Source organism: Lissotriton vulgaris, unplaced genomic scaffold, assembly GCF_964263255.1.
Source record: "Lissotriton vulgaris unplaced genomic scaffold, aLisVul1.2 SCAFFOLD_214, whole genome shotgun sequence".
Taxonomy (NCBI): domain Eukaryota; kingdom Metazoa; phylum Chordata; class Amphibia; order Caudata; family Salamandridae; genus Lissotriton; species Lissotriton vulgaris.
In genome coordinates, this window is record NW_028243866.1 from 1842393 (window position 1) to 1855499 (window position 13107).

General features: G+C 44.4%; 1 protein-coding gene across 2 annotated transcripts in view; it reads right to left on the reverse strand.

The window, feature by feature from the left end:
- Nucleotides 1–9088: 9088 nt before the first annotated feature.
- LOC147668216 (mRNA-decapping enzyme 1B-like) overlaps nt 9089–13107 on the reverse strand; it is a 261966-nt gene continuing 257947 nt past the window's right edge. For both annotated transcript variants that reach the window (XM_086948698.1, XM_086948699.1), the window contains exon 9: nt 9089–9329. In XM_086948698.1, the coding sequence (XP_086804824.1) occupies nt 9249–9329 (81 nt within the window). In that variant the 3' untranslated portion in view covers nt 9089–9248. The remainder of the gene's footprint in view (nt 9330–13107) is intronic.

Here is a 13107-nt window from a genome sequence, read left to right on the forward strand (position 1 = left end):
TCTTTCTCAATTCTTGGGGAGAGGTCAGATCTGAGTCAACAAGATGCTGATGCAACAACTGGTTCGATGGTTTCAAGCCTGGATCGATGATAGAAGACACCTGAAAGCAGAGGGGACCAAGTTCGTGACTACTAGCCAGTAGTCAGGTGGCACCAGGAGGGCACCGGATGGTAGTCACCTCGACTAGGTGAGTGGGTGACGCTGTGCTCTGCAGATCTCACGGACCAGGAGGCGTTGTCGGCGACCAGGATGGAGGAGCGAGCTGTCCCACGATGGATGAAGCTGTCGGCGTCGCTGGACCAAGGATTGGGCAACAAAGCCTTGGCAAATTCAAGCCCACGCGGTGGACTCAAAATGGCGTCTGGAGTGGACCAGGAGGGTCCGGGGTGCCTCTCTTGAAGAAGGAAGCAAGGGCCAGTCTGGAGCAACCAGACCAGCAGCAGTGATGTCGTCTTGCGTCGTTAGGAAGGCCACAAGCCAGCCGGCTAGTAGCCAAACAACGCGGTGAGCAGGCAAAAGCAGAAGGGCCCCACGCAGATCGTGGAGATGCTGGAGGGCTGATCTTCGGTGCTGGAGCTGCTCAGGGTTGGGGCTTCTCGGACCCCAAAACACTCACCAGTGGAAGACTCGGTGGGCTTGTTGCAAAGAAGTTGTGCAGTCTTGGCGATCGTCGGTCCCTCGAGGTCTCGTCGCACTCACAGTTCTCAGCTTTGCTGTAGAGGTGAGTAAAGGTCAGAGGTGCCAGGGAAGCCGGGTCTCGTCGAGCTGGGTCGTCGGATTCCGGAGGAAGGACTTGCAGCAGACCGCAGTGTTCTTAGGATGGTGCCTGCGGATGCAGGGTGACTACTCCTTAGCCACAAGGGAGAATCTTGAAGAAGAAATCTTGATGTCCTTTCGCAGAAAGTCGTGTCTTGATTCCAAAGATGATCTAATTTGAACAGGGGGCCCGCTCCTATCTTTATACTAAAAAAAGGGGGCTGACCCGGTGACTAGGTCCTGCCTATGGGTGGGACTAGGAGGGGGGGTGGTTACACCCCTCTCCCATGCCGGACTTTCCCCAGGCCAGGGGCTGGTGTGCCCCTGGAACTGGTTCTGACCGGCCTATGCGTAGTGAGCACCGGGGTGCCACTCAGCAGTCACCTTCCTGTAAAGCCCTGCCTACCCAGGATACACAAAACCCTGTCTGGGACGGTGCTAGCACCGCCCTCGACAGGAACCCTTTGTCCAGGCTCCCCTCGCTGGAAGGACTCCCAGCTGCAGGGGGTCAGACTCGTGTCTGTGGTGGCAGCATCCATTTTGTGGAGCTGAGGCTTCAGTTAACTTTAACCGGGGTTCACAGTTACATACATGTCGTGTCCATCTAGAAGGGTGGAATGCTAACCCCGTCGCCAGAATTGGCGAGGGGTTAGTATTCCAATTCGTATGACACCTTACTCGACATGTTTTGATAAAGCAATACCAAAGATAGCATTTAACCGCGAGGATTATAATGCATTTAAGAGTATATGGTATGCGATATCATGGAACAGCTATTAGGACTTGGTTCCGCAAGCTGCAGACAGGCTCAGCTCATGCCAGAGCACCATCTCACACGATTCCAAGCACTCTGCCTTCAGGATTGTTAAGGCCTGCCATAGGAGTGACTGATAGGGATCTGTGTGTCCATTTTTAGGGTTAGATATAGGTATACTATATCTACAGCAAAGGGTGATTACACGACTTTGCCCCAGCTGTCATCCAGCCAGTTGTGTCAAATTTAGGAGGCCAGCCAGGGGTGGCATAATACATGCTTCAGCCCCTGGTAGGCCCTGGGTACACCTATGCCCTGAGTTACAGGGTCTGATAAGGTGGCCCAGTACCAATTGGTAAATGGACCTAGGGTACACGTTGTAATTTAGAGAGAGAACAGCCAGGCTGTGGGTCTGATTGGCAGGCCCACAGCCAGAGAAAGTCGTAAACCAGTGAAACAAAAGCAAAAAATCTGGGTGATCATAGGATTGCAGACCCTACTCTCCTACAGAAATACCATCTATAGTCTAAGGCAGGGGTCTTCAAACTGTGGGGCACGACCCCCAGGGGGGCCATGGAGCAATGCAAAGGGGGTCGCGCCTTCACAGTAACACTTCTGCCAAGGCCCAAAGGCTTCAGCCCTCCTCCTCCCCCGTCCCTTGTCTAAGCCCGGGCTGTTGCACTACTGGGGGCTTAGCCAGAGGTGTAACACAGGCCCCCCCGCAGCTCCCGGTGAATGCCCGGCCATCAGAAACCCAAGGCTGCATTCTCATGCTAATGCCGGGCGCCTCGGTGGGGGCTAATGATTGAGTAACGTGCGAGGTGCAAGTTTGCATGTTCTGCTTCTCCACCCTGACAAACAAATGCGGCACTTGACCCCCTCGACCTGCTCAGGCTGAACAGGACAAGCACTGTCCCTAAAGCTGTATTCAATGCAACCAGTCAAATCAGGATTCTTTTATTACTCAACGCCCCTACCAGTATTACAAAGAGGAACATGCAGTAACCGAAACAAAAAAATAAATACCAGTGACTTGGCATTTAATCATTTGGGAAGAGAATGAGCCATTGGACTGTGTCTGGGAGGACAAAGTAAATGATAAAACCAGGAAACAGGAATTACAGAATATTGATTCTTATCAAGCTAAGTACAGAAAATTGAGGTTGGTACACAGCAGTGAGTTTCTTAACAACTGATGAAGATGGCATGCGTATGTAAAATGTGATGTTTGTAAAAACAACGGTTTGCAGGGAAATACAGATTTTTGGGAGTTTCAACAGCCAGCAAACAAAATGCACATATCATTCTTTTTTTTAACTTTTTTAAAACAACTAATGTAGCCAGGGGCCGAGACAGATGTTTTTCCAGCAAAAGGGCAGTTTATTTGCTAAAAAGTCATAAATTATGTTCTTTAAATTAACGAGAATTAGAGCTTATGCTTTTTAGTGAAAAGGTGGTGTTTTGGGGAGTACCAGAAGAAATAACAAAAGGTTCATCACTTAAAAAGACATACAATTCCTGTTCAAGAAGAAAATATCACCTAGTTTGAAATCGGGGCTACAGGAATGGCATTGTTACAGGACTCTTAATACATCTTCTACCAACTCAATATTAATTTCACACATTCTTGTGAGCGTTTCTAATGCATTGCTTTGCCCAGCTTATCACTTGATCTGTTTACATTCCAATAGCATTGTACAAGCATCCAAAATGGTGACCCAAACATCACCAAGGCCCTTATTACAAGTTAGCAGGTTTTAGTTGTGAGTAAGCCGAGTGTGTGGAATCTTGTTTTCAGCTGGCATTCCAGCAACTAAATGTGTTTGTTCCTGGCATGTGGAGTAACTATGCGGACAAATGAGTCCCAGATAAAAAACCTGTATGTTTTTCATGATTTGGGGGACTGCTACACTGACATTTCCACCTGCTCTCATTAGTTGAAAAATGTCAAGAGAGGGGTGGAGCAAAAAGCCAGTAGCCTGGCTCGGACAGTATTGTTTAACCATACTTTGGCTCTCATTGCAAGATGGCAGAGCAACACCACAGGGACTACACAGGGTTGCAATTATGATAAATACAAACAGTGGTACGATTGCTACCCCCTAAGCCCATACATGAGCATCTGAAATTAAAAGATATGGCACTTGACCCCCGACCTCCTCAGGCTGAACAGGACACCCCACCGTACCACCGTCCCTAAAGCCGTTGAAAATATATAACAATATTTAAGAGATTCGGACTGAGATTAGGCATATTAATTATTATATCCATACACATTTTAACAGTGCAAAAAAATTGGGGGACGGGGTGAGGGGGGAGGGTTTGGTTAAGAAACCTGGGTTTTTTACATAGTGGCCCAATTGAGATCCAAAACAGGCCAAGGGGTGGGGGAAGGCATTGGAAATACCAAGGGTACTGACTTGGCTATGAGAAATAAAATGGTTTGCGTTGTTGCTTTATTTGGTGAAGGGGTTATTTTTCCAGCAGCATGATAAACAGAAATACGGATAGCTTCAGTCTCACTTGACTTGTGGCATTGCATCATGTTCGGTTGGAGATCAGGTCGGTAAAATAGCTATAAATATACTCTCAAAGAAATTCCCCAGTGAGATGAAGGGCCTGCACCGGAGAATACTAAGAAGTGCAGGTAAGCCTCATTAACCTTCACTTCCGGGTGAGTGGAGGGAGAGCAGGAAACTACTTCTCTAAATAAAGTGTAGATGAGTTTTTTACACATACGGCGGAGCAGGTGAGCCAAGGCCAGGGAAGTGAGCCAAGAGTGTTAGCACTGGAAATAAAACAACAGCCCAGGGAGGGCACAGACCAGCCTTGGCTGGTAATCCGCACCTGCCATGGTATACCGGTGCAGAGGACTCACTACGGGTGCTAGGGTCATGCACTCGTTCATTGGTTGAGTGTTACTGTGTGTAAAAAATGTCAAAATAATGAAGCAATGCTATCCTACAATACGTGGCATCACATAACATCTTTTACATTTTCTTCCCACACCATTTGGCAAGCTTGTTGCATAATTTAGTCCTCACCGCCTCAATTCCAGCAGCCCTGCCCAAAGGTTTAGACATTTTTGTCAGGAGGGGTCCTTAGGCCTCAAACTGTTGACAGGGGGGTCCCGGCATCCAAAAGTTTGAAGACCTCTGGTCTAAGGTATGGGGTCTGCTGACAAAGCCAAGAGATGATCTATTATATAATACCCATTCTTACCAAGGGGAGGGAGGTTAGGCACTATAGTCCTTTCTCTATTGTCTTTGCAGGATGACATCTAACTTTATGATGTATGGCTTAGCTGCAATGCTAACTATATTAGTTTTATGCATTTTTCTGCTTGTTGGGGCCAGTATACTGCATGCTAGAGTAGAATAGTTAAATTACCATTTTAAACTATATTTGTTGTCTCTCTGTCAGATCTTATTGTGAACAAGTATGAGAGTGTGTGCGAAAAGGTGTCTTGTTACTGCGATTCCTGAGAGATGTGTTGTGTTCTGTGGAGTCTAATCGTTTGCTTCTTCGTGAGTGTGTAGGAGAGTGAGTGAGACACTATAGCTAGTCGGTCCTCAGCTCGTGGGCACTAAGGTGGTGGGAAGGCTTAGCCCTTATACACCGAGGTCCTATAATCCTGCACATAGTTCTGTGTATGTGCAGAATCCCTGCAACAATATAGCTTAATAGCCCGCCTTAGCGTGCTATACTGGCCATTAAAGGCCCACATCAGAGTTAAAGCCCCGGGCATGAGTAAGGGCCTTTAACAAGGGAGCCGGCCTTTAATGGCCGGTATAGCCCAGCTACGGGCGGCTATAAAGCTATTAGAACATTCTGCCCCACGTGGATAGAATGTTCTAATTAAACACAAAGGCCTCTCATAGCCCGAGGGTGTTAGAGCCAACCTCGCGCTCAGAAGCCTTTCAAAGCTCTTCATGTGAATGTTGTACAGCTAACAGAGCGTACATGGCCATGGCTGTTAACCATCGAAAAATTCACAGCAAAAGCTGTGTAAGGGGGATGAAGTGAGCCCCTGGTTCTCTCTGGCTTTGCTGAACTGTTTTTTGTAGTTCAGCAAAGCTAGGGAGACCCAGGAACAGAGCAGCATTCACACCGCCCTCCTCCTGTAGCCCCCAGTGACACTGAGCTGCAGGAGGAGGGAAGGGTGAAGGTTCTCTGTGTCCTGCACGCCTCTGCCTTTTGCTTTTGTCTTTCAATAGGGCGTCCTGCGTTAGCACAAGGAAGTTGCAGGAGTAAAACCTAGTTCCTGCTTCCAAGTCTTTAACCCTCTTTATGGCCCCTTAGGCCAAAAGGGCCTGCATCCTGCAGCAAAAACTGACATGTGGTTGTCCGTCAGCTGCTCTGATGGAGGTGGAAAGTACAGCGAGTAAAAAGAAATGAGGGCGTAGCACTGGTTGATAATGTGGAGGATCCATCAATCAGACTTAGTGGCTTGCCTCCCTCGAAGAAAATGATGGATCAAGCCTTCTACAGTGTGGCTGTGTTTGGGAAAGGCCACACTAAAGGGGTTTTAAAGTTGTGGGTGCATGAGGGGCAGGGGACTGAACTGCATACTGTTCCTGATGGCCTGGGCGCCGTCTCTGGAAGCCTTGGCAAGTTTACTGTGCTGTAGACAGCACCTAACATGGCCGGTACAGGAAGACTCTGGTGTGGTTTTGCTCATGTGACCAAAAGTGTGTCCATAAGGGCCTCATTTAAGAGCAGCAGATGTTCAGCAGAAGTCTTAACCTACATGGTGAGAGTGGTAGAATGGGGGTAATTCCCTTATACTTTTTCTAGGACTATACCTGAAGACAGACCACGACAAAGATGTGCTGCAGGAACTACTTTGGGAGCAGGAATAAGACCGTCCTTTTGGCCTCTACTGGTCACCGGTGGGAGGTTTTGCAGTGTTTAGTGATGTACAGCTTTGTGATTTCATACGGCCTTCAGGTTCATTATGGCACAGTCATCGTCACTCCTGGAGAGGTGTTCCAGTTGCAAGAACAAATGGCATTCCTAATAGGGATCTGTCACAGACACCTGTTTGCAACAGTCCCCACACGGTTTAAACCCTGAAGATTTCCCTAGAACGCGAAAGTTTAAGAAAATCTCATCATTGAAGAAGTAGACCTCTGGATATGCATCTGAAGGTGCAGAAAGAGAGGAAATGTCAACGGCGCACAAAAGGTGTTGCCTATGTATAGCTCAATTGTCACTTCCAGAGAAAAAAGGCATTGACGTAGAGCCGCATCATTGCACCTAACAGCGCAAAGCACTTTAGAGTTTTCCAGATCCAGCATCGACCTGGGAAATATTCACAAGGTGAGGTATCTTTGGTTAGAAGTGTCCATCAGAAATCTCTGACCCTGCCGTTGTTGCTGCTGAGTCACTGCACCCTCCATGGATGGAAATCCCCATCCTATTTATACTGGGTTTTAAAGAATTATTTCTATGCTTCTAAACCTACTGCTCTATGCTATATTCTGGCAATCTCCTCCTCTACATCATGAGGAGCAGAGAAATGTAGGTTTCACACATTTTTAGTTGTCCGATTTTATTGCCATGAACCTCAACCACAAGTAGCATCTGAGAAGGGCCATGTGCCAGCAACCAAGCACACCTAGTTCCACTACAACCACAGCTGTGCGGACTACTTGGTTGGAGACCAGTGAAGATTTGTGCAGCATCACCTCAAAGTCTTACAAGCGATCTGGCAAATTGTGGGGAACAACCTTAACCTTATGCCATATTTCCCTTCTTTAACAGCCAAGGGGTGTAGTAGCATCAAAATTTCCCAGTGTAGCAGCTGCTGTACTGCACTTTTTTCTGCTTACTGTGTTAATCCTGCTGCTAACTGTCAGGAGGCACAGTTTTCAGATGCCAAGGCATGTCTTCATTTGAGAGAAAACAACAACTGGCTTGGATCGGTCTTCAGGAAATCTGAATCCAAATGAGGAAGCTTGTTCTTTAGAAGCCCTGGAGTCACTGCTTTCACCTTTGCAGACTTTAAAATGTTTTCTTCTGCCAGTTCCAGTAACTTTGGAACAAATGGGAGGAACGGTCTCTCTGAAGCTCCTACTTGTAGGGTCTCTGTTCTAACAGACGGTCATCTGTGGAACCTCAAGTGAAATGTTCACTTTAGTCTCCCCTTCTTGCAAGTACAACGGGAACGTGGCAATATCATTCACGAGCGATACTGTTGCTGAAGATTTAGCAGGGAATGTAGGAATACAGGAGAATGGTGAGTCTTTATCTTGCGAGGAACAGGAAAGTGATAGAGATGGTGACGTATTTCTTCTACGCCTCTTGGGTATATGTGGTGTGCTTGGTTCCCCTCCGGAGCTGAAGGCTGCTTAGGCAATACTGGCATTCTTTTACTGGAGATGTGGATGTATGATATGGCACCATCTGAGGTGGATGAAGTTAAGTTCAGAGGTTTAAGAAGTACTTCAAAAGGGTCCTTGAATGGAATTATGAACTCTCAGCAACCCACAGACTGAATGAGTGACTCCTCAGCATGAGAGAGTCCAAGTTTCTTTTTTAACAGTAGGTGAATATGTTGAACACCGCGATGTGGATCTAGGAGACGTTGAGAAAGGCCTTCTCACCAGTAGTGCAGTTCAGGACTAATGCACTGACAATGAATTTTACTGTATCAATGGCAAGTAGGATGCTGTCACTGTCTGGAGTGCTTCATCTTCAATGGTAATGCCGTTTTGTCTCAACTTCAATAAAGTTGTTGTGGTGTGAACGTCTAGCGCTTGAAAGGCGAAAGTGCCAGTTGACAATGAAGTCTCTTTTCACCTCTGCTCCTTCTGGACCACTCTCTGTGGGGGGTCAATATGAGATTTTGCCACTTTGATAGTGGAAATGGAATGTTCCTGGAAAGCTAATCTGGTATTTTCTTTTCTGTAGCCCTCGGGTCTACCCAGATTATCTCGCAACATAATACCGCCTCCATACGTAAGGGTTCTTTTGGACATGTTTTTGGCAAAAACATCACACTCCTTTAGGGAATAAGAAGAGGGAAGACACACCACAAACACCTTGAGTGGGTCCAAAGCAGCTTTTTTCCTCCCACATGAGGAGAACTTCATGAAAACAGGGATAGCATTCAGGCAGAAAAATAAATCCTTCAGAAGTGCAACTAAAACGACTTTGAATGAAAGTACAAAACGAGTGTAAAGTCTCTATGGTGAAAGCACTTAATGTTTTCCTAAGATCCCAGTCAAAGGAGCTAGAAAAAATAACTTAGGCAACTCTCACTACAAGGCACCATTGGTAGTGCAAGCTCCTGGACCTTAAAGGGACAGGACACACCTTCAATGCAAGCCTATGAGGCCACATATTTCGTCTTTGCTTATAAATAACACAGCAAGTTTTACCAAAGATGCTCCAAAGTAGACTGAGTCTTACCAATGAAAGGCAAGATTAAGCATCACTATGTGCAACCCTTTCTCACACTCTTGCAAAAAGGATATATATATATATTTCAGCAATATAGTTTTCAACAAAGTACAACATTGCAAAATCACATTTTCTTAACCACCTCTTAAGAAGGACAACAACCCACTTCGATTGTATTGCCATGTTGTGTATTTTTTATTTTGTATCTCTTAAATCAAAAATACTTTTTCCTCAACGGTATTGGAGGTTCTCGGCAACTGTAAATCAGGCAGGTAATTCAGATAAGCCAACTTGAATTTAATTAAAAAAATTAAAAAAATACTGCATCTTTTCACATTTGCTTGTTTATCGTTCCCTTCGTCAGGTTAGAAACATAGGTGTCATAGATGATATTTAAAAAATGTTCATCGTTCTGTAAAACAGAAAAAAATATTTTGGTTAATCACTAGGAACAGGCAAAATATTGGCATTGCACTTAACTGTTAAAAGGATAGGTTACAGCCAAACTTTATATTGTAATTCAGAACGTTTAAGAAAATCCCTGGTGTTAACTGCCACCCAGTAGTAACAGTATTGACAAAAAATTATCCATTATGTCTTATTTAATTCTTAGGTACAGGTCATGATTACTACTTTTGTTCTTTACCTCCTAATATTTCAATGGAAGGGAGAGGAAGAGGTAGTAAGAGTGCAGGGGGTGAGAAGAGGGACTGGATAAACAGCCAAAGTTACAACACACATGTCCAAACAGAGCTATCCCTGATCACAAATTGCCAACCCAATTAATCGGCTCGCAAGACCATTTCAGCTAAACTAGGCAATAAACTGCAGAAGAGGATCAAATGCATGAACACATACTCCAGCTACAATCGCTCTACTTTACATTTTTCATAAAATTGGAGATGCCTCAAGCTGGATGGGGAGAACAAGCTGTGCGTGGTAGACAAATCTAAAGCTGACAACTTGGAAGGGTACTGGAAAGACATCAATATTCAAAACGCTTAGCCCCCTTCTCAAGTCCAGCATCTACTTGTAACTTCGGATTTCCTGATCTGGCAAGCGAAGGCTACAGGATCATAGAATAATAGATCTTTTTAGGCCATTTTATCAGAGTTTGTTCCCAAAAACAGACGAGCACTAGAAACTGCCTGACCTCAGCTTGCACACAGAACTATTAGTTTAGGATTTAAATGTTTGAAGCAGGGAGATTCCGCATAGATTTCTAAAGAGGGCTCCTACAGTATCCTTTACAAGATTCCTTCCCAGTTTCATCAATATTTACAGTATCCCATAACATACTGCCCTGAAAGACCCTATACTGTAAATTACACCGTATGCCAATTTCATCTGCCTATCTAAAAACTGCAGATATGAATCTTCTCATTTCCCCTCCCAGGAAAGTCACTGTCCCCTCAATAGAACCCACTCTTTTTGTACGATGATATCAATGATTCCAAAACCAGTGTTGCCCCTTTTGTGAGTCCCAGACAGTATGTGACATTCTGGCTTCCTTAGTAGGTGCACGTCTGGAGGTTCTGCTGGAACCTCTTGTTATTTCTGAGGTTTCATTCTCACCACAAATTAATCACTGCACTGTGCTCCACTGGAAATACTCCTCACACCTAAGCTTTTAATCAGAATGGATTTCATGACAAGACCGGAGGCTAACATTATGGATATCACTTTTATTGCCACCTCTTTGCAGCACTTCAAAGTGTTGCATCATAAAACTTCCAAACTCTAGAACATAGAATGTCCAGCAATATATAAATCACATCATAGCAGCCATCTTCCTCTTTTATTTGCTGCTCCTTGCAAGATAAGTATACCTTGTCTGTGATATTTATTATTGGTGATTGGTAAAAATGTGGATATTGTTTACTGATTTTTGATTTAATAGTAGTATGTATGTACTTTGTATGTAGTTTGGTTTAATTTGAGGTGTATGGTAAGTATTTAGACCAATTTTCGGGTTAATCCTTTTGTTTAAATAATTTGGAAAGTTTTGTGATGCTTTTTTGCGGCAGATAAAGGGTTTGTAGTTAAAAAAATGTTTTAAGAAGTAGAAAGAGTTTACCGTTTATTTTAATGTGCCATGAGCGCTCATATAAATTCAGGTTTGCGGCGAGTTTTTCAAATGTAATTGCGGAGCTGTGAGGTGAGGCAGCTTGAAGTAGAAGGAGTTCAGGGTCAAGGTGCCTCATCATGCCTGCATGCGTGAGGAGGCATCGCAGCCATCTTGGAAGGGAACTGTAGCACTAAATGATGCGATGTTAGGCATTGGATAGCCCATGCACAGACTGAGACGGTTTGTAACGGTCATATCAACTTTTTGGACACGGAGAAAGGTTGTTTTGTGTACCGAGTGAGCGTTTTGACATAAAAAGACCTTTCAAAGGGATTTAAGGTATTTTAGCTTAAAAGTGAAATAAGATTTAATTAAAACAGATTTTGTTAGTGCACTATGAGAAAAGTGTCATGAAAACAGTGAGGTTTCTCAGGCTTTAGATTCTGGAGAAGGAGATTTGAGGAAGATGGTTCAAGAGGAAATTAAAAGTTCTATGAAGGAAGATTTTAAGAATGTTATGAGGAGGAAAAGGAAAGCAAGTGAATGCTCTGATGAGGAGTTTTGGTCTTTAGATGAAGATGAACCTTCTGAAAGTAGAGTATATGGTAAGAGAGCAAGAAAGAATAAAAATATTGAAGTTGGAATTAAGTGTATGAAAGAGGGAAATGGTAAGCCTAGTGCCACAAAAGGAAAAGGTGTCCACCGCGGCACAAATGAGTGTCCAAAGCGACAACAGAAATGGATGAGTCTATGGATGAGGACAAAGAGGATGAAAGTGATGAAAATGAAGATGAATCCATTCTTGATGATAATTTTGACGATGGATGGGACAAGGATAAGGATAAGGTGGATAAAGAGAGAAAAGAGAAGGGTTTGGTCAAGGATCCTGAAGGTGAGGATATGCTTAGTCCCGAACTAATTAGACATCCAAGGAGCGCAGATTGGTGGCCCTTGCCGCATATTGCAGAATTTATTAAATTGTGGATTAGAAGGAGGTCATGGAGGCTGAATGTTCTCATACTGTAGTGGATGGGAAATGTTGCTGTACTCCGGAACTTGAACCGGATTTAATTAGCTTTCACTTTCAGATGGGACGTGGCCCAAGGAAGGGGCTTGAGAAAGCCCTAAAGCAATGTCAAGACAGGTTATTAAATGTGTTAGGACCAATGGCCAGGATTCTTGACATGGCAGTGGAGGCTAAGATGAACAAGGTTAATGTGGACATTGAGTTATTGAGAGGTTGGTCACAAAGGGCTATATGTTTATTAGGGAATGCTAACGCAGTCCTGAAATCATTGGGTGTAGGGCGGTCCTGATGAGGAATAGTTTTAAATTGGGGGACTTTTCTAAAAAGGAGCCAGCGGAGGATCAAAAAGGTTACCTATTTGGTGAGAGCATGGCGAAGGGAGTAGGGAAATATGTCTCAACATTTACCAGTCTAGATAAGGCTCAATCATCCCGAAGACGTGGGTTTGGTAGGGGTGCTTTTGAAAGGGCGGGGCCAGGACCTGTTTATCTGGCCGTTCCTTTTCAAGGGCACAGTATCAATCTAATGGGTGAGCGGCATTCAGGGGTTTCCAGTCAGCTACAGTTTTTTTATCCCCAAAGAGGAAGATCGGCAGAAAGGATGCAACAATCAAGAGGTCGAGCGCATTTTGCTCTAGGATCTCAAGGTAAGTACGAAGACTGGTATTGATTCTTCCCCAGGGAAGGTTGAGGTTTTTTGTGAAAAATTTGGAAAGGATATCAAGAGACAGTTGGGTTATCCAAACTGTAAAATATTATATGTTGGAGTTGGTAGAGATGCCTTTTCAATTGAAAGAACCAAGACAATTGGTTTTCAAAGAAGAATTGCAGAAGATTTTAGGAGTGGAGGTTTTGGAGATGTTACAGAAATGGGCAATAGAGATGGCTTCGGAGGAAGAAAAAGGTTTTGTACGTACAATATTTTTCGTCGAAAAGAAATGAAAAGGAGGGAGGCCGGTGATACATTTAAGAGGATTAAATCAATATGTGGTTTACAGGCATTTCAAAATGGAGGTAATCCATCTTTTAAGAGATATCCTTCAAGCAGACGATTGGTTGGTGAAGTTGGATCTGAAGGATGCTCACTTCACAATTC